The sequence below is a fragment of the Rhipicephalus microplus genome, chromosome 3 (assembly GCF_043290135.1).
Source record: "Rhipicephalus microplus isolate Deutch F79 chromosome 3, USDA_Rmic, whole genome shotgun sequence".
NCBI lineage: Eukaryota > Metazoa > Arthropoda > Arachnida > Ixodida > Ixodidae > Rhipicephalus > Rhipicephalus microplus.
The window spans coordinates 77,042,793-77,064,013 of NC_134702.1; the positions used below are offsets into that span (position 1 = coordinate 77,042,793).

The following is a 21,221-nucleotide window of genomic DNA, read 5'->3' on the forward strand; positions in this document are numbered from 1 at the left end:
GGTCGTAAAAGCAGTAATAAAGAAGTACTATGAAGCATTGATGGTCTTTTTTCTCAAAGTATCATTTAGGTGTTTCTAAAAAAGTCTGCAAAATAAAAAAATAAAAAAATGTCCCTGCTGACTCTCATGTATTGTTAGCCACACCTTCAATAATAGTCTCGTATAATGTACCGAGCAAGTCTGCTGCGAGATCAGCATAAATTGTTGCGACATGTGATGTATCCCCCTTGTATATAATTTTGTATACGCCAATAATCACTTTAAAAATGCAAAACCACGAAGAAATACGACAGAAGAAAAGGCTACGTAGTAATACGCCATTTTCTAAGACAATGGGGCATAAACAAGTTCTGCCAACAGGCAGCATTGCAGGGCAAATGTATCCCTAGAGAAACGTGTCATCTGCTAAATATTATGTTAGCTTCCCTAAAAATCTAATCACAGCATGTTTCTGGGTCACTTAGGTACAGAACACGTACATATTGCCTCAGCAAGTCACAGGCTATGCGAGTAACCAAAACGCAAACACGAGCATTAAATTAATTTCCATACAAAGGAGAAAATGTTAAATTATATACATCAAAAGTGTTTAATTACAGATTAAACTCCAAAATAATGGCACACGGCTCTCCCATTATTACTGACAACCCACTGAATGCATTCGTTTTCAAGCATTCTGTATGGAAAATGATCTCGATGATACCACCTCTGAAAGTGACCCCAGCACATTTCGACAACCTTTAAATACATTTTCTCGGTATAGTGATGCAAGATTTCTTTTTATTTATTGTTTAACTTTAAGATCTTTTATAATGTGAAGTGTTGCACATTCTTTTGGTTAACGTGCTGTAATCTGCTCTTTGTGTCTTGTTAATTAATAATGATTACATTACTCATTTTCTTAGGAAGTATTTTGTCGTTACTATTAATGTGCACTGTAGTGTTGTTCATTACTAGCTTACTTCTGATTTACATGTAACCCCCCCCCCCCCCAATGAATGTCTCCAGGCATTCATTGGGGGGGGGGGGGGGGAGGGGAGTATTCAATAGGTATTCTTAAATAAATAAATAAACAAGTAATTGAGGAAGAAACATGTTATTATGGTAGCTATTTGCATGAAATAAAGACAAGAGACGGACAAGTAGCTACCCGCTCTCTCCTTCATTTCGCGCAAACAGCTATCGTAACAATGAACCGATTCGCCCAACAAGTCGCTCTACTGAAGAAAAATCAACTGTTGTACGAATGCATGGAAGAAACAAACTCACCGTTGGGACCATACTTGTCCTGTAGTTTTTTGACCTGGGACTCTGTGAGGCCCCGCTCGGGGTCTGTGCCGAAGTAGTCCAGCACCTCCTTGGTGGTCTTGGTGTGTGCCTGCTCCATGGTGCCCGCTCCTCCTCAGCCGGGCCCCGCTGCTCAAGTGCTGGCCTCTACTGGCTGCTGCTGCCCGCCCGTCTGCGGCCCCCTCTGCTGTCAATACTGTGGAAGGAGAGCGGAGGAGACGCCCATCGGTACTCTATACAAACACCCACAAACTCTAGCGCGGAGCAAGGCAAAGCTGATACACAGTCAAGGGAGTTCTTAGTTGTACCGCAAACTTTTTCCAAGTTTCTACATAGCAGATAGGGTGGTGGTGCCACCTTGTGATGCCAAGCCCACACAGAAAAAAAAAAATGCTATTATTGCAGTAATCATAGAGTTGCTTATAAATACACTAGAGGGAAGTCTGGTGCTAGCATCTAGGGGAGCTTGTGCCATGCTTCAGCTCTAGGGGAACATTGTGCCATGCTTCAGCCAGCATAAGAATGATGGGTTGTACACTAACTTGTCTAAATCTCCCTACTTTTGGCTTTGGCTTCGAATGGATTGGAGCTGCTTTTTCAGGAGACGACAATCGGCAAATGTTCAGCGGTTGCACTTCACCGCCTCAACCTTTTAGGCTCACCAATTAGATGGGGGTCTCGAAGTTCACAATGGTGCGTTCTTATAATCAACAAAAGCAAAGCACAATATTAAGCAAAGCCACAAGTGTGCTCAAAGCCTGCAAGCAAAAATACTAGGCAAATTTGTGTACTACCTATCATTCCCATAGTGGCTGAACGATCACAGCGTCAGAGTCCCCTCTAGCTAACTTTAGGAAACTCTATGGCAGTAGCTCAGTAGCTACCTTGTCTCTGGCAAATATTTTGAGCAGCGTTTTTAAACCTCTCTTCAGTTAGAACACTCGGAGAGCAGTAAGAAGACTGGTTTTATAATTTCGGTTAGGCAAAGTACTACAACATGTCACAGCCAGTAATCACTGTTTGCTAATGTCATGGTGCACATAACACATGCAAAAGTTCTCTGGAAGCAGGGATACTATGCAAACAAACATGAAGGCTTGCTTTCAGTCGCGCAGGGCTCTTAAAAACGAAGGAGAACCAACTGCTTCGTGAAATAACAGGTGCAAAAGAATACATCTAGTCTCGCACCCAGAACCACCTGCTCGTAGATATGGATGTTGACGGCGCCGTTTTCGTTTTCACCCTAGTTTCAGACCCGAGACTTTCTCTGGACGTACCTTGGTCAATTGCTTCAAAAGACAAATAACACTACTCATGTGCAGAGCTTTGCCACATATAGCAAGCCAATTCTAATCCACTCTTTATGAGAGTTTGCACAGTCTGAGCAAGCTGTAGCGAAACATTGCATCAGAGTTTCAGGCAGCTGACGAGGTGGTTACACTATTAAGAGAGCTGTTTCTTGCTTTCAATGTGCAGAGACACAGAGTAGCATCTCTCTGGTGTGAATACGAACACTCACCTTCTGCAATAATAATCTACATGATTATCGAGCTGCCACCAAATAGTCCTGAGTGTATGTCCCTTTGCTTTCCTTTACTGCTTAAAATGTCGCGTGTACACTTCAATTTCTGAAAGATATGCGCCATAAATCTTTCAGGCACCTCTAATCACAGAGCGTGCAATTCTCGAGCCAACATTAGTAAACCAGAGCTGGCGAACGCGCCCCCAACTATCAGTTAAATAAGTGAAAAGGCAGTCATAAGTGCAACTGTCCACAGTGCGCTCAGGACGGGTCCACAAATCGCATTAAGCGACTTCCTCATTGACGTACCCAGGAACCATTGTCTCCGGCGGCGTAACGAAGACAAAAAAATAAAGGAAAAAGGCGGCCGTGAGCCGTTTTCTCTCGTACGTCGCTACCTCAACTCGTCGTCGCGCCATCGAAGGTTCGGGAAAGTAAACAATTGTTCGATCGTGGTTTCTTCTTTTCGCCGGGCGGCTGTCCTTAGCGGCCATGAAAACGTAATAAGCTACCAGAAATATCCGCCTATATTATTCTCCATTCCGTTCCTTTGGCGCATGACCAACGCTGCGCGAGCATCACTTTTTTTAATTAAATGTTCCTCCTCTTAAGCTCGACGTCAGCGTTTGCGTCACTCAGGTCGTTTGCGTCAGGTCGCGTGTAAACTGCGAGGAGCGTTTTACGTCCGTTCGCCACACACACCTTTCAAGTTTCGTTTTTTTTTTTTTTTTTTTTTTGTTCGCACGCCGACGGTCAGCCTCTCCTGTCGGTCGGGTGAACGAACTGCACACCGCGACTGTACCACGAGAATGTTCCAACCACGCGGTTGGTCAACTTGCTACAGAGCGAACGAGCGAGTTCTCCGAAATGATCAGTCGAAATGTCGCGCAAACCACCAGGGACTGCCGAGTCCGAAAGACACGACGAAATATCGGCAACGTTTTCGCTCATCGAGCTAGGGTGCGCTCGGTGCTGGCATTCGCACAACCGAGCAGGCGGAAGACGGGGGAAACAAACTAATAACGAAAGAAAATCCCCCAGCACGAGTCACGCGACGACACCGTGGTGAAATATTGACGACCTAGGAACGACGATCGTAATCCCGTTGAGACTCGCTCGTTCGCCCAGTGCGAGAGTCGAGTTTTGTACTTTTTTTTCTCCCTCTCTAGCTAGCGCTCGCACAAATCCATGCACAAAACTCAAAAGCGCACGGTCGTCGGTCAACGCTTCAAAGAACATCACGACCTGTATGCAAATCTGTAGATTCTCTTCGCAGGGCAAGCCAGAAAAAAATGTACCCGTAGCTACGCACACGAGTCGCTGAAGGAATCTTAACGATGACTTTCAGAAGTCGCGATGTCTGTCCGAGCAAATACTTTTTCTCGAATCTATGTACGGCGAGCATGCACTAAACTACGTTCTTAATACTGCGTGAACGTCACACGGCCACAAAAACGGGCGATAACGAGGAGGGAACGGCAATAAAAAAAAAGAGGCATTCCGAAAGGGAAGCCCCCGTGCACAGCGTTTTAGGCCTAGACAATTCATCCGCAAGTGCCGGCGTCGCACCATTCAAGGTTTCGGCTGCGGCGGACGGCGAACAAGGGCCTCGAAGAGCTCGAAATCGATGGCACAACGGTCACAGAATCTAATGTGCACCTACAAAGAATGTTCGTACGTACCATCGTACCATTTAAAAGCTGTAGTCAGTCCTGCTTAAGTTTCCGTGGCGCGGTGCAGATGACAGGCGAACACACTCAACAAAGTTCATGTGGATTACGGCCATTGGACGTGGCGTCACCACGTGGACGCCGGAACTTCCTCTCTGTGGACTACGACGCTTTTTACGTCACGTCCGGAGTTTTGTGGCACGTGGTTTATCGTCGCACGATTGCGCTTGCGAAGTTGCGCTCGCGCGCGTCGTTTGTTCTCGCGTTTTTTGCGGAGTTCTTTTTCGGGACCGCTCTTTTCTTTTGCGCTGCTTTGTTCGATCGTCGGAGTATTCGCACTTGGCGGGAGCTGCAGGACTGACTGTTCCAGTGGAGGACGTCCGCTGGCTAGAAGCGCATCGTGTCAAAGTTTTCTCTCTCTCTCTCTCTCGCACGAGTGTCATTCTGCAACGACGTAAGCTCCATCCGAGTGGACGTATGCCGATGTATTGCGCAGACTATAGAGACCTGACATGGCGCTACGCTGCAGATGTTGTTGCTCTCACGTTTCGAAATATCCAGGCCGCGTACTTGCAGGCATATCATTGCTGACTGATTGCCTGTCAGGCTATGGTAAAACGGAATCCCACAGAGCGCGCGCGTATTCGTGGTAGCGTAGGTTGCGGCGGTGCCTGCATTGCGGACACTGATATGAGTGCGTGTTTCTTTCGTTTTTAGCTTTATTGGCGGACGTCTCATTTTCCTTATCTCTCCCGTGTCGTACATTGTACATTTTCGTACCCGTTAAGAGTCGGAATGTCCTAGCCCAGCAAATAGGCCCGATCAGAGCCTCCTCTAAAAAAATAGAGGAGGCGCTGGCTCGATTGAGCAAGTATTGAGTCACGCAACTTTCTATATTCCGTGTCTCTGTTCCATAATACAACGTGATTATATAAGCTTGATGTCATATGTATTTTCCTGATAAGTTTATAACCGTAACGTCAGCGGTAACGCCGGTAACAATTGATAGAGCATGACTGCATACTTTTGGCCATTATATTTCTATAAACCTCATATTTATTCTTCGGTGAGTAGCTTAACGACTCTAAAAATGAATTTATTGGCCATCATAGATGCGATAGATTTGTTCCATTGTTAAAGGCCTGTTTAAACTCACAGAAGCCCGTACATCGGCTAAGGTATCCAATAACATTAAACCTTCTACCCTTCTGGAGGAGCGTTAGTGGTCATGTTCGTTAAAGAGATTGACAAAAGAAGCTAACGATGTCTGGTAAGGATTGTATATAACTATCAACGTTGGTCAGAGAAACTTCATTTATATGCCTTTCGCTTTCTCACAAGGACCGCTCGAAGCGCGATAGAGCGGTCCTTGTTTTTCCTACATGTGGTCTCAATTTGTCATATAACGCTTTATCTTAATTGCTTGCCTGCACACGTTTGACGACAGCGCAGGCGCACAGGCATCATTATCTTCAACGCGTCATTTTCGTTTGTTTATCTCTCCAAGTTATTTGGAGAATTCCGCTCCATATCTCGATAGCAGTATCCCTACATAATCCAGACTGCGTGGTGCTAAAGAAAAGATAACAACAACAACATGGTAACCACGCCGCGTTTTCCGCTCCTGCAATCGCTTCCGGCTGTTTCGTATCTATATATAGAAGAAGCACGAGGCTTCGCGATCGGCATTATTACGTACTTCGGGAGAACAGCCTCTGAAGCCGCGAATTTCTTCCAAAGGAGGTCGCGTGGTTAATCCCACGTGTCTTGTAAATGCCGGAAATTCAAATGAAAATAAAATGAAAACTAAAATGATCGAAGGTCAGACGTTCCCAGTACGGAATTGCAACCATTCGTTGAAGCTGCACATAGCGCTCCGCAATCGCATTTCTTCTAAGCGTATACATAATTGCACGCATGCAAAGAACTGAAGTCCATTCCATGAGGACATGTATGAGCCAATGCGACTCGCGAAACCCGCAAAGCGCTGACAAATCTATCGAGAAATAAAGACGGAGAGGGAAGCGTGAGTAAGTTGGCACACTTGCGGCTTCAGCACAGCACACGCAAATAACCACGCAAAGCATTGCATACGGCTTGCGTGAATAACGTTACGTTGTTAGCTACTACGTGAAACAGGCAGAGGAATTTGAGTCCACAACATCGGAGACATTGTATAGACGTGAATGTACATATGGTAACAGTTGCTTTTTGGGAGAACACTACTTTCGGGGGATTTTAGTTGACCGACGAGCATAAGCGTGCGCAGAGTTCCCACTCAGGACAATTGGGGGGGGGGGGGTGATTAAAGTTTGTCGTGGCTTCCTCTCTTCCCTGCACCTCTCCCCCCATGCGCACGGCTATATGCCGATAAGATTTCACCGTTCTTATAAAGGGGTGACATGAGATAAGCCGCGGTGGAATGCAGTGAATTAGTATACTATATCTCCCGGGAATCCCATTCACGTTCCCTACAGTTAGCGAGTGTTTTTCTTGTTATTTCGTGACGTGGTCATCTTGGTGAATTCCGCCCTGTCAGGTGCGCTACTATAAATCCGAATTTTATGCATACAGGAAGCGCCTAATCCAATAGTATAGTCGAGACACGTCAAGTCTCAGAATTCAGTAAAACAAATTTGATACCTCGATTCTCCATAAAACATTTGGGAGTACTCTATCACAATATCTCCGAGCGTCCGCGTTCCTTTGGTATACCAATAAATGAAACAATGCTTAAGCAAAGTATACTTGTGACTCATTTTGAGCCAACCTCTGACATTACGCACGAAGAGAAGCCACGATTAAGTTTGTCGTGTAATTTTTCATCAGCCACTTATTTTTTGTTGATCACCACCACGCCATTTTCGGGATGCGTCACCTTGGCTGCCTCTACAAAATGTTCAATGACATTCCGAATAACCCGGTGACCCGTCTCTATTCTTTACACCAGCGGGTGGATCACAAATTGTTCGTAACTTCCACAGTTTCCCCACAGCGAACTGCAACCGGGTGTCTTTTTGAAGGATGTTGCCTTATCGATTCCGGAGCCATATACACGGTGGATTACGGAATCTCAATGAGATAACGAGCAAGGAAAGGCCGTTTGCGGAAGGCACGTCGTAAAAGAGCTATTATACTTCAAGCGCTCGTGTGTCCGCCAGCTCTGAGCTGCTTGACGTTGCGACTGGGCTGGCTGACAGCCAATACAATCAAAGGGCGTCGTGAGACGATCACGTCGTTCATCTTTTCATCGCGGCCTGCTCCGCAATGAAAACACCAATCCGCTATACAAGGCGGCTGACGTCACAGCTACTTGCTTTTGCGTCATCGATATAGAAGGGGCTGCCCCAAAGGGGAGGAGAGCTGTGCACACACGTGTCTGTCTTCTGGTCTTATACGTTGACGTGAGAAAGTTGCTATACCTTTGTTGTTGTTTTTTTTTTTTTGGTGTCGCTCAAAGCTAAATGATCGCAAGAAGCCCCGAAACCACGTTTTCAAATGTGTGTCATGCGTGGATGCCGACGTCACTGCGTCGTTGACCACGACGTATATATATATATATATATATATATATATATATATATATATATATATATATATATATATATATATATATATATATATATATATATATATATATATATATATATATATATATATATATATATATATATATATATATATATATATATATATATATATATATAATATTTATTTCCGAACAGTTTCGGCTGGTGGACCAGCCTTCTTCGGAGGATCTAAATGAAATGGTACAAGTTCCCGTAGCAGAGGGTCACCCTCACAGTTTGAAGACCCTCCAAAACGATCAAAAAAAAAAAAAAACGAGACAAACGGGCGAACGAGTTAGCAACAAACAACAAGAAGCAGAAGAAGGAGAGGAACTAGAAAGGAGCGACGGAGAGCCGCCGGAAACGAGCGGGTAATTCTGGCATTGTTACTGGGTATAGGTAAGACGCGCCGCCAGCGGAGGCGACCAAGAAAAACGGAAAAATGTGGAACATGTTGCCCCTTACTCGCATCCCACACATGGATCGAGTTTAAGTTCACGTGGTTCGGTGGCTCGTTTTGGAGGGTCTTCAAACTGTGAGGGTGACCCTCTGCTACGGGAACTTGTACCATTTCACTTAGATCTTCCGAAGAAGGCTGGTTCACCAGCCGAAACTGTTAGGATTAAATAAATAATTTATTGTTTTGTTTCCTATACTGCACTGTTCTCGAAGTTTATAACTTTTATTACGGTAGCCGGAAGAAACTCTGATCATTTATTTCATCTATATATACTTTTCTTTCTTCTTATTTACATTACATTGGTTCTAATAACTTCCCCTGTACATTCCTTGGCATTACTGTCTGTTACATCTCATTCATTATATATATATATATATATATATATATATATATATATATATATATATATATATATATATATATATATATATATATATATATATATATATATATATATATATATATATATATATATATATATATATATATATATATAATGAGATGTTTATTGCACCGACCACCGTTGATGGGACAGGAATTAGAGAGAGTCTACTACTTGGGGTAGACTTTCCAGGTTTTTGCCGTGTGCATATAGTTCGAAGCCGAGAATAATCAAAATCGACCCGCTTGCTTTTTGTTACGAGGAGGTAGACACAACGCAAACAAAACCGTATATCCACCGGTGTGGTTCAGTGGTAGAACACTGAGCTGACACGCAGAAGACCCGGGTTCGAAAACCGTATATCCAAGGATGTACAGGGAGGCCCTGATCATGCAAGTGTACAGTCGTCAGCAATACAAAAGGAAGCGAAGAATCTTGAAAGTCCATAATGTCTGCGGTCGTATTCTTCTTTCGCGTGGTTAACAGAACACTTAGGTACGCCGGCAAGAAACTGATAGTATATTAAGTTTCTTGGGCATTGACTGTGGAGAAGCTTTTCAAAGTTACTCCTGTATTTATTATTATTATTATTATTATTATTATTATTATTATTATTATTATTATTATTATTATTATTATTATTATTATTATTATTATTATTATTATTATTATTATATCTGGTGCCACAGTCGTTGCTGTTAGTATTTTCTGTATATGCAGACTGGTCAAACGGTAGGAGAGTATATCACATTGTGCAAACAATAAATTTTTTCAAGAAAGAGCCACCATGAGATGCGCGCAGGAAGCTAGCAAGGAGAAGAAGCGTGTTCTTAACAGGTCGGGATAATTTTAGCAAACGCGCACACGGGGGAGACGTACAGCGACAGCGTATTAATTGGACGTCCACCATACCCAATAAATTGGCCAGCTAATTCTCGAAGGTATATATTTAGCCCCGTCGCCCGCTTGTTCCGTGGCACGCGCAATAACTTGCGCTACACGGCCGCGGAAGTCGACGAACGAAAACGGAAATCATGTTGCGTACAATGCAGTAGAGTATAGTGTAATTAAATGCCACTTAGTTAACGGGAGACGGCTACCACCGCTGAACGATCAGATTGATAGGCGAATTTCAGTGTATGTTGCCCCACAATGCCGACACAAATACACAAATAAAGCAGTGGAACAACGCACTTGAACCCATTCGACAGACGGCGATTTACGAGTTGAAGAGTACTTTGACAGTGGCCACATTCCGATATAATCAAAGGCGCGCAGTTAGCACCCTCCATGATTTTTTAATGAACACAATTTTAACTAACTGTCTTTACTTCATATTATATCTTGCCACTATTTGTATGGGCACTATCCGCAATGTGATCCCAATATATGAACTGGGCTATGCTCATACATACTGTGCTTATTGACGCGTTATAAGCCCTGTGGTGTATATCTGATTAGTTAGTATATCTGATTAGTGCATCTGATTAGTTTTTTCAACTTATGTTCTTAATTTTTCGTGATTTCGCCGGCTCTAACGTAGCCTACCTTCCCATATTTTATTATGCCTAGCGCACACACACACACACACACACACACACACACACATATATATATATATATATATATATATATATATATATATATATATATATATATATATATATATATATATATATATATATATATATATATATATATATATATATATATATATATATATATATATAGCGGGTGACACACCTGTTGTCACGCCTTCCTTGAAGACAGGTGTGTGCTGAGCAAAATAAGGTCTATGACAAGAGACGTATGAGGGCACATGAATGAAAAATAACTATGCAGATACAGCGTGCAAACACGCATGCGCAGCTCGAAGGCGTGTACACGATAACGAAAAGAGAGGCGAGGAAGTTCGGCATCTAAGTACGGTGTAATCAAGCAGTTGACTGATAAACCGGAGCCACAAAAAAGAACACACAGAGAAAAAGAAGTGTATACTGTGTATTGAATTCATAGAATATAAACAAAAATCACCATGGACACAGAAACCGAAAGGGAAAGTATTATGCAGAGAGAGTGAATTTGTTAGAAAAAAGCAGCGAGCTGGGTCTGAGCTTGTGATGCTCTGGCCTGTTGCCATCAAAAGTCCGGATACGATTGAGCGCATCACCGCGGAATGTGCAGAATGCACCCAGCGATGTTCGTAGTATACGTGCATATTTATTTATGAGACGTCCATGCTCTATAAATGCGCTGTGGCTAAACACATACAGAAACATCAGCAGGTTCCCCGTAGAGATATACGCAGTGGTTTAGCCGATGAAGATAAACAAAAACGAAGAAGTTACGTTGCACCAGTGAGTAACTTCACAATATGTATGTATGGCGAAGAGTAACGCGTTATTAGGAGCTTGCTTTAATTTGCATAATACCTAGCCAAAATAAATAAGTAAAAAAATTGGTCCTTACAGTGGATGATTTATTACATACCTCGTTAATGTCACTGGAGGTATACCAGAGGCATGACCTGCAGGAACGAGATTTGTGGGCACATGCGTTATTCGGTCTACATTTTCCAGGAAGCTGGTCGGGGCGTCGCGGAGCCCGAAAATGGCCTGCAAAGAGGAGTGCTGACACCCAGTTTACTCGAAAATGTTTTTGTTAAATTCGAAGAGCCAATTCAGCGAATTTACGCAAATGCACCGCACGAATATCTGCAGAAGTATGTCGCAAACGTGTCTAGTCATTTACGAAAAATAAATTCAGTAATGCGGATGCTTACGCGAAATTTTCGGCAATGCATAACAATTTTCCTACTGTAAGCGATACTTTTGTTTCACTAAAATTAGTAAAGTCTTGCAATGGTTATACGCAATTTTAAATGTTTTTTTCTTGCGCCCACCTTGTAAATATAAAATGCTTTCAGAGACGAAGAAACGATATAAGAAAACCAATTACGACAGTGCATTAGATGTAAGCATTACTTCATTATAGGAAGCTAACTGGGCGATTATTATTTGTTCGCGCCTCCTTGTTTCGTAGCGGATAAGTAATAGAAATGATCATCGTTATCGCAACCTGGTATATGTCGCAGTGAGTGTTCCAGAAAGTGGCCGTCACTGCCATCGCCACCACCAACCAAGCACACACACACGAAAAAATCGAGAGGCTCCCTGCGCTTTCGCAGACAATGGTGCCCTAACGAGGCCCTCTTCCGCCATTAGGAAACAAACAAAGAAGGAAGTTATAAATATAAACGCCACCACCATGCGGAAGCCGTGCTTTCACGCAGAGCTGCCGAAGAACTGAGCCGAACAGAAGAGATAGCTATAAAGAAGAAGAAGAAGAAAGGAAACTCCATCACACCGACGGTTACGTTAAGGAGCACTTATATATAGCATGCGCTTCCTTCGCTGACGCTTGGTAACCTACCAACTCGGCGCACTGCAGCGGAAGCAGAACAGCTCCCGTCGCCGCCATAATGGACGAGAACATAAGGTCCAGCGGTATATACGTAGTGTCGAAGTTATTTAGTAAGAACCCTCTGACTACGCCTCGCACTTCTCTAATCCTTCTCTCGTCTCATTCATCCATCTTTTGAAGATCACTGTCGCACGTGCTGCGGGATTACAGCGAAGGGGGGCAAAGAGCGAAGTCTGTGCAACCGCCCCCGACTCGACTTTTGTAGTCTTCGCCGCACTGCACGAAGCTCACCAGGCGCAGCTCGCCTCGGGAAGGAACGCGGGTGGTGAAGAAATCGTGATTACGCGAGAAAAAAAGAAAACAAAAAGACAAGAAAAAAAGAGCACTGACGTGGATGCCGCTGGACGGAAAAGAGACGAGAAGCACCAACTCAAGCGTGTGTTGTCTCTTTTGAGGTTGTGAAACTAAAAATGAATAAATAAAAAATGAAATACTTAGGCTAAAAAATAAGCAGGAAAAGCGTAAGGAATATAGAAACCCAATCTGAGCCAAGCGAGGCCTTCGTGCGGCGTTTACTGCACAAAATGGTATAAAATAAAGTACGATGCTTGAGCAGTTACCAGTAAACTTGTAAACAACATCGAATATCGTGCCATCTTGGTACGTCGTTTTCATTATGGACTTCAATGCGAGGCAACGTCGACACTCAGGCGCTACATCGCTCATAACTCAAACCACGTCGTGAGGACGAAGAGGGTGATGTCCGTCGAAGGAAGAAAGCTGGCAAAGACCAAACGTATGCCGAAATAAAAGTGGGCCAGTCCAAAGACAGGAATGAAGTGAACTACTGTACTCAGTTGTCAGACTATATCCAGAAATACATCTGGCGAAGAAGCGACAACGAACAAGACTCTGCGGGCGAATGAAATGTACGTTCAGATTTAAAGAACGCGTCCACCTCTGTGGATGAGTGGCTAGGATGCTCGGCATCTGGCCAGAAGTTCGCGGGTTCGATTCCGGCTGCAGTGGTCACATTAAGATGGAGACGAAACGGCATATAGAGACCCATGTGTACTGTGCGATGTAAGTTAAAGAACACCAGCTGTTCGAAATTTTCGGAGCCATACACTACGGTGTCTCTCATAATCAAATCGGGGTTCTGGGGCGTAGACCTAAAGCCCCAGTTATTATAAATATGACTTAAAGAACGCGACAGTGTTGATATCAGTTACGTTCCTTCCGTAACTCTTATTGGCAGGAAAACGGGGATGAACAGGAAGCATGCAAAGGGAATCGGTCGTGTTTTGAAATGTATAAGACGTAATGATAATCGTTGGCGTTTCACGGCCCGAGATGACTAGGATATTACGAGAGACGCTGTAGTGGAGGTCTCTGGAAATTTATATCAGCTGGGGCACATTAACGTGCACCTATAACAAAGCACGCAAGCCTCTAGAGTTACACACTTATGGATAATGCAGCCGCTGCGTCCGGCATTCGATGCCGTGACCTTCGGGTGAGCAGCGCAATGTATAAAAAGGTAACGGTTAAGAAAAATGGCAGAATAATGTAAACGTAACGAAGGTAATAAAAAGGATAGATAGATAGATAGATAGATAGATAGATAGATAGATAGATAGATAGATAGATAGATAGATAGATAGATTAAATAAACACAAACTTTAACTGCTCGACTGGTGCGTCACAGAAGACTTTCCGAATTTCTACGTTGTTTACACTCGCAAATCGAGATATGTCGAGCGTGCTGGAAAGTAATGCGCATACATTTCACGCTGCATTCGTAGGCCGAGAAAAAAAAATCGACTCCATTTCAGAGCTTCTGGCGTGCGTTTTCGCAGAGACAATAAAAAACAAATTGGCCCCGTATCAGCATGTTACACTGGAAATGTCGAAAGACGATAGTCTTGCGTCTGGAGACAGTGAAAAAAACAAACAAACGTTTATTTGATGTTCTGCGCATAGTGAATCAGTGGATGGTATTCTGGAGGTGCTGTGTGAGAGTGCCTCGAGCGTGCAGCGGACGTGAACGAATGCACCGAGTCACGTCACACGAGAGACATGAGCGCCATCTGGAAGTTATTTTGGAAAATGAAGCGCTCGGCGTGCGCGCCTGTCTCGGAGGTGATGAGGTGTAGAACGCAAGACGACGGGTAGGTGTCACCACCGTCTCGTCTTAGGAAAGCGTTGGAAACGCATTTTTGTGCAAGCGTTGCATGGTAAGCGCAGCATGATAAGCGCTACGGTCCTTAGAATTACTTATGTATGCTTTTTGTAGTAAAAAGACACGCATGCAGAACATTGACGTGTTGTTATGGTGACTCAGATATGCGCAATAATTGCTTTTTAATTGGCAGTCGCACAAGTATGAACGCTGAATCTTCAGCAATATTGGGGGGCGCTGTGAATGGGGTCGGCCGTTTGAGCTGTGTGTTGCCGTTTGGAGTATCGTGAAGGGCGGACAAACAGACAATAGTACAGACAGACCAAAGCTTTTGCGTCGAAGGTCCCCAGGAAAGACTATCGCCTTAAAAAAAACATCTGCGCGTATCTACGTGTTTCACTGCAAATGTCGTCGAAAGATGATAGCCTTCTGTCACCTTTCCTTCGTGCAGGGTGTCGCATTTTCAGCGCAGCGTATGAAACACTATAGGGTCTTTAGAATTACGTATCAACCCATTTTCTAGTAAAAAAACTACACCGCCGAATACTTTCGTATTGACGTTGCGCCTCAGATACGCGTATAATAGTTGCTTTTTGACCGACAATGTTCTCAAGTATGAATGCAGCTCAACATGGCTGGGTGTTGAGCAAGTCCTTAATCTTTGTCCGGGTGGCTGAATTGTGTGACACACAATTATATATATATATATATATATATATATATATATATATATATATATATATATATATATATATATATATATATATATATATATATATATATATATAGACCCAAATATTTGCGTTCAAGTATCTAAAGAGAACTTATCGCCAAAAGAACAATAAAAGGCGCCAGTACATTAATAAGTGGTACGTGAATGCTACGTCCTTCCTACTTTTCTTGCCTGTCCAGCTTACGACATCGCCGCTAATATAGGCATGGCTTCTGCTCAGCCGAAGCTGTATGCTAATCCTTTTCGTCCCGTCTTCCACCGGGGACGCTCCCGTCGTTATTCATGCGGGGAAACGGATTTTCCATGAGCGCCCAATGTACGTTTCGCCCCCTCCACGACCGTCTGGTGGCCGAGTCGTCTGCAATTAACGTCCCAATCGAGGCCACTAATGACCGTGGGTATACGAACATTTTTTTCCTCACTCTCCCTGTCTGCTCCATCACCACGTGGGTGACTGCACGGAATGGGTTATTCGATCACCCTGCAGTTGAAAAGCGTCGCCACATTCATCTGTCTCTTTTCGTGACTGTACCTACATACTTATAGCCCAAAATAGTAAATGAAAACGACTAATTGGGGCATGGGTGTGGAAGAGTCCAGCAAAAGTGTTTCAGTTGGTCTTCAATCTCGAAGTTCCGCCGGTCCAGGTGCCTCATCGAAGCATGGACAATGCGCCAGAGGCCGTGATAACAAACATGACTGCTCTGTATACTTTCGCTGTTGTTTAACAGTAATCGAATGCACCGCGATGCCTCCCGCTGTGGACTATTTGTTCAGCACACGGAAAAGGAACGCGATAGAAAACGCTATTGCATATCTACAGATGTTGAATAACACCCGCCACGTAATTATCCGCGGTTATGGTGCTGGCCCGAAAGTCGTCGGTTCGAATCCCGGCCACGGCAGACTGATTCCGACGGAGGTGAAATTCTGTAACAGAATGTTGTACCTACTCATATTTAGGTTCGCGTTAACGAACCCCAGGTGGCCGAAATTTCAGAAGCCCTCCACCACAACACCTCTGATAATTTTGTCGTGGTTCTAAGACGTAAAACCTCGAGAATTATATTACTGGCGCTGCGTATAATGTTAACCAATATACGAACGTGGCGGGATGAAAATTGATCCATAGCCATTAACTATAGGCAATGCCTCTCATAAACACTTAAAGCAATCAATCAATCAATCAATCAACTAATGGGATCTGGACTTCTACGAAAAAAATAACGAGTGCATGAAAGTCGAAAAAGTTCCCTCATGCATGTATTTTATTTATTGTCTATTTAGAAGCTGATAGAGACATACGTTGTCAGGAATCAAGGGACTAAAAACGACATCAGCTGGTTGTTCAAGGCCTCATTACCTGTACGGTTAGAGCTCAGATTATTTAATGCTGACGTCACCATTATGCGCATTTGATGACATTGCATATTTCAGTACTCTGTTTACAGTTAACCATACTGGTTGCCCCGGTAAAACGTATGCGCAGATGGAATGACATGAAGAAAGAGTGATATAAAGGAGGAGTGAGTGGGTGAAGGTAGCGAATGAGTGAGTCGCGCCTGTGTGTGTCTGCGGCAAAACTGCGTTAAAGGAAAGCCGCCCGGCCCTGGTGACTCGATCAGAGGGTCGGGCTGAGGGGCAAAGCGAGAGGAGACACGGTGTGATGCACCAATTTTCTTTGCACATATTTATTTCTTCCGCAGGGCTTCCGGGCATTCTTCCACCGACGCCTCGGCAACGCATACGTGCAGCCCCATTTTGTTCTTCCAGGGTGGAAGGCAGAGGGCGGCTCTGTAGCCATCACACTTCGGTTTGTTTCTTTCACGAAGCAACGATAACACCGTGACAAAAAAAAAAGGGGGGGGGGGGAGATTAAGTGAAAAGATTTTTTTTTCCCTGCTAGATGCAAAGCAAACGTCTTTTTCCGGGCATTTTCGCCCTTATACGAGTCAGAAAACAGTGACTTTTTTCTTCATTTTTCTGCGTTGCCCTTTTTATTGTGAAACATTCCACGTCTTACCAACGCATCAAGAGGGAGGCCCAGCCCATTCTCCAGGGCAAACAACGCTGACTAAATTGAGGCGGAATATGGACCAAGTGGGCAAACCCTATCACTTCGACAAACGGCAGACAACGAGATAACGATTTTTCGGGAAAAAAACAGTGCACGAAATTTGAGAGAAGCGTCAACGTTTTCGGCGTGTATAAGATTTCCCGTTGCAGTGAAGTTTCAAAATGACAAGATCTACATTAAAAAAAAAAAAACGCGGGAAATCGCCATATGGGAATTGAGTCTGGATGAATGAAGATGGCAGCACCTAACTATACTGTCGGCTGTACAATTGTTTGCGAGACCCAGACATCGCGAGAAATTTTAATTTCTCTTTGACAGAGGCCAGGCACTCGTGATTGAACGGTTCATGGCGAATGAATCTTGAGGACGTCGCGACAAACGAAATCCGCAAAAACGAGGTCACGCGCCAATTTAAGGCTTTGCGGTTTTCGTGGCCCGCAAACTCTTGTAGACGCACGTACGACAACGCGAAAGCGATCGGCCATGTGGGTAACTCGACCAACATCATGCAAAGTCGAGGTACACGTCAGCGTATGTTCGTGCCAAAAGGTCTCATCTCAGACGGCGCCCTTCTCTAAGCGGTCACGTTCGCGGGACGACATTCAAAGGCCCCTCTGAAAGTACCTATTCATCAAGGACTGTCTTATGACCTATATATAGAAGCTCTACCCACGTGTGCTGCGTTGAACGTGCTTTCTCTGGGTTGACCACTCATTTGATGTCGGAATAACCGATACCTCTTTTACACGCACAGGCTTTCGATGTTTATGGGAACGCTTGCAAAACATTGCAAATTATATGACATGAAGTAATTTCTCTAAGGCGATCTAAATTATTTTCCTGCGAGAATGCTTCTGGATATTTCTCTCGCGCATATACAGCCTTCTTCTGCCATGGCTTGGGAGGCCAGTGTAATAACGTTATTGTTTTTATTATTTCGCACAATCATTGGGCTTTCGATAAGCGCTAGCGTTCTCACGAGTGAATCAGTCTCTTAAACATTTTATCGTGGATAACTGCTTCAGAATTCCACTTGTGAGGCTTTTTGTGAAGTAAGCAAAACCACTAGGAGCTTCTCTAACAAATGCTAAAGAACAGAGAGGCACGCGCGGAGCGCTGTCGGAAGAAGGCGCTAGCTGTTGCACCGTGGCTCAAGCTGAGCGATCCTTTTGGCGTCCGCAAAAGCGTCCGCGGGACCGCTGGAGCGAAACAGCCTTGGCATTTCAAATGCCGGCGATGAAAGAGCGCGCTCCGGCAGCCGCCTTTCCACGACGCTCCTATACAGCATGTCGCATGCCGCTCGCGGTTCGAAAATGCGGAGGAGCAGTGCACGCCGCAGTCGAAACCTCCGTGTCGCTGCAAAAGGGCCCCCCAACCAAAAAACTAAAAGAATGAAGAAAACTTAGTGATTTTAAAAGAGAAAATGAGGAAAACTCATAATGATTTTAAAAGAGAACACGAAGAGAACGAGAACCTCGCAAGTTCTCAAGAAATTCGGGACACTTCAGTAGTGGTTTACAATAGAAGGGATAAGGAGGAATTAAACAGAAAAAAAAAGTAAACATTGGGAAACGCTTAGATAGGCTCGCGGACGGGGCCTCGATGCGCGAGTGGTCGCCGAAGGGATGATAATTGTACTTGTCGCAATATAGAAGCCAACCACCGCTCCTGAGTGAACGACCCGCGGCGAAAAAGGCAGGATAGGAGCAACTTGGGGAGGACGCGTCTCCGGGGTGCAACAGCAACGGCCATTTTCAGAGTAGACAACGAGTGGTGATTCGCTCGCAGGATTTCAAGCTGGACGGTTGTGCCCTCGCGATCTCCGACGCCAGCGTAGCTCCCGCCGACTGGTTCGCCCTCCGTGGTCTCCTGACGCCGTGCAGCTCTCGCGTTGTGGCGCCCCGCCCTTGGACTGCTTCGACCGGATCCCCACTTTCCTATCTCCATCAATTTTAAGTCACTTGCCTCTCTATTTCTTCATCTATTTCCTTCTATTCTTTTTATTCCTTCTTCCCCCCCCCCCCCCTATAAGGCACTGCGCCGTGTCGCCGCTCAGGCAGACAGAAATTAGGTGCCTTTTTCCTCTTCCTTTGCAATCACTACCACCACCACAACGAGTGGTGCGGGAAGAAAGGACAGCGTCCTTGACGTTGGCGCCCCTTCACGACCTACTCGCCTACCCGTGTAAGACTGAAAGCCGCAGGAACGGACAGTGTTATCAACCTGAGCTGCTGGAAAACGTTGCATAGGATTAAAGGTATAGAGAAAGGGATGGGGAAGGAGAGAGCGTGGCGCAGGAACAGCGACACCCAGAAGCAAGGAGAAAACAGGAGAGATAGGCATGGTTTGTAGGAGTCCGCGGATGGGGCACCACTCAGCGAGAGCTCTTGTCGGTGGCAAGAGATGGCGTAGGGTGAGTGGGCGAGTCGACCAGAACTGCACTGTCCTCGGAGATCGCGGAGGCACAACCGGTCGGCACGATTTCCTATCCTTTTAATCCCACCTTACCCCCATCCATAGTGAACTACTGTTGAGGTGTCGCACTCTGATGGAGACAGTTACGGGGCCCACTTTTATCTTCTTTTCTCTTCTAAGAATCACATAAAAAAACGTCGCATATGTGCGGGGTGCACAGAAAACTCTTTTCACTATATGTGTACTTGTGTTTCTCTGCACATTTTTTTTACTTTTTCATTCTTTCTCGACGACAGTTGTGTACATACTGTAAAATAAATTCAGTCTTCGTGCTGCGTTCGTATTGAAAAGAATTCTCTGTCGTCGTCCCTTAAAGAAAGTTCTTGCCTCCATTCTATTTCGCTGACGGGACTATACCATCATCCGTGAAATCCACCGAGCGTCCACTTTTACCGACGTATACTAAAGGTTAAAGTGCTCTCACTATATAAACACGACGTCTGACTGAAGTGTCATGCGCGTATGCTAAATAAACTGAATGCATGCAGTGCTGGCATAATCGCATGCCGTATAAAGGGGAATGCCTCGAAACCAATGCCACTAATCTGCATAGAGAAGAATCCAAAGGTGGTCGCACAGATTGTCAGAACAGAGCATGCAATCCCTTCGAAAGACTACTTAGGCCGAGTGACTATATACACGTAAATGTTGTTTTTTTTTTTGTTTCCAGCACGTGTCACGGCCTCCCATATGCTTCTGCATTCCCTCTCCATCTATTTTTCCGAAGAGAAGATACTTGGCTCATGGCTCTACGCGTCGCTGGCCAGCAAAGCGACGCGGACATTGCTAAGTTTTCTAAAGACGACCGGACTACGCGACCGCTTATAAGCGTGCAATGGACAAGGTCACATCTACACACACGTTGCCCTTCACTTCTCTCTCTCTCTTCTCATTTAATCCCTTCACCCCTTCCCCCAGTGCAGGGTAGCAAACCGGACGTGCGTCTGGTTGACCTCCATGCCTTTCATTTCTTCCTTTCCTCCTCCTCCTCCTCTTCTCCATCTCTAATGCAGGGTGGTAAACGTGATATTGTGATCTTTTTAAGCTCTCCCCTTTTTACTATACTGTTCTTTGATAGGGAAGACTGAAGGAGAGAAGTCTGGGTGAAGAAACGACGTGAAAAAAAAAAATCCCCAGTTTTGAGTGTCGTCATTTCTATTTAAAGCCGACATACTTAGTTGAAAGATAGAATACGAACAGTAAATCGAGCAGTTCTTGAACTAGAGGGTAAACGGAGGCAGTTACAGCAGGGATAAACAGGCCATGTCAATTCTTCCGTCGTTCTCTCATTTTCCCAATACAGGATAGCATTACGGCCATTCGAAATTTATCGACGTCCATGCCTTTACCCCGCTCCTTCGCTCCTGTCTCTCTCAATCTGTGTTCGTACGCTGGTGAATCCTAACGTATTGCAAATATAATGTGCCGACTAACAAATCAT

The 21,221-nt window shown here is 44.6% G+C and overlaps 1 protein-coding gene across 7 annotated transcripts in view; it reads right to left on the reverse strand.

Annotated features, from left to right (window-relative positions):
- SERCA (ATPase sarcoplasmic/endoplasmic reticulum Ca2+ transporting SERCA) overlaps positions 1–21,221 on the reverse strand; it is a 154,626-nt gene that overhangs the window by 39,672 nt on the left and 93,733 nt on the right. For 5 of the 7 annotated variants that reach the window (XM_075889859.1, XM_075889858.1, XM_075889857.1 and 2 more), the window contains one exon: positions 1,270–1,483. In XM_075889859.1, coding sequence (XP_075745974.1) covers positions 1,270–1,387 — 118 coding nt within the window. In that variant the 5' untranslated portion in view covers positions 1,388–1,483. Of the gene's footprint in view, positions 1–1,269; positions 1,484–4,491; positions 4,632–21,221 lie in introns of those variants that run through there. The other 2 variants (XM_037424182.2, XM_075889860.1) reach the window with 2 other exon arrangements.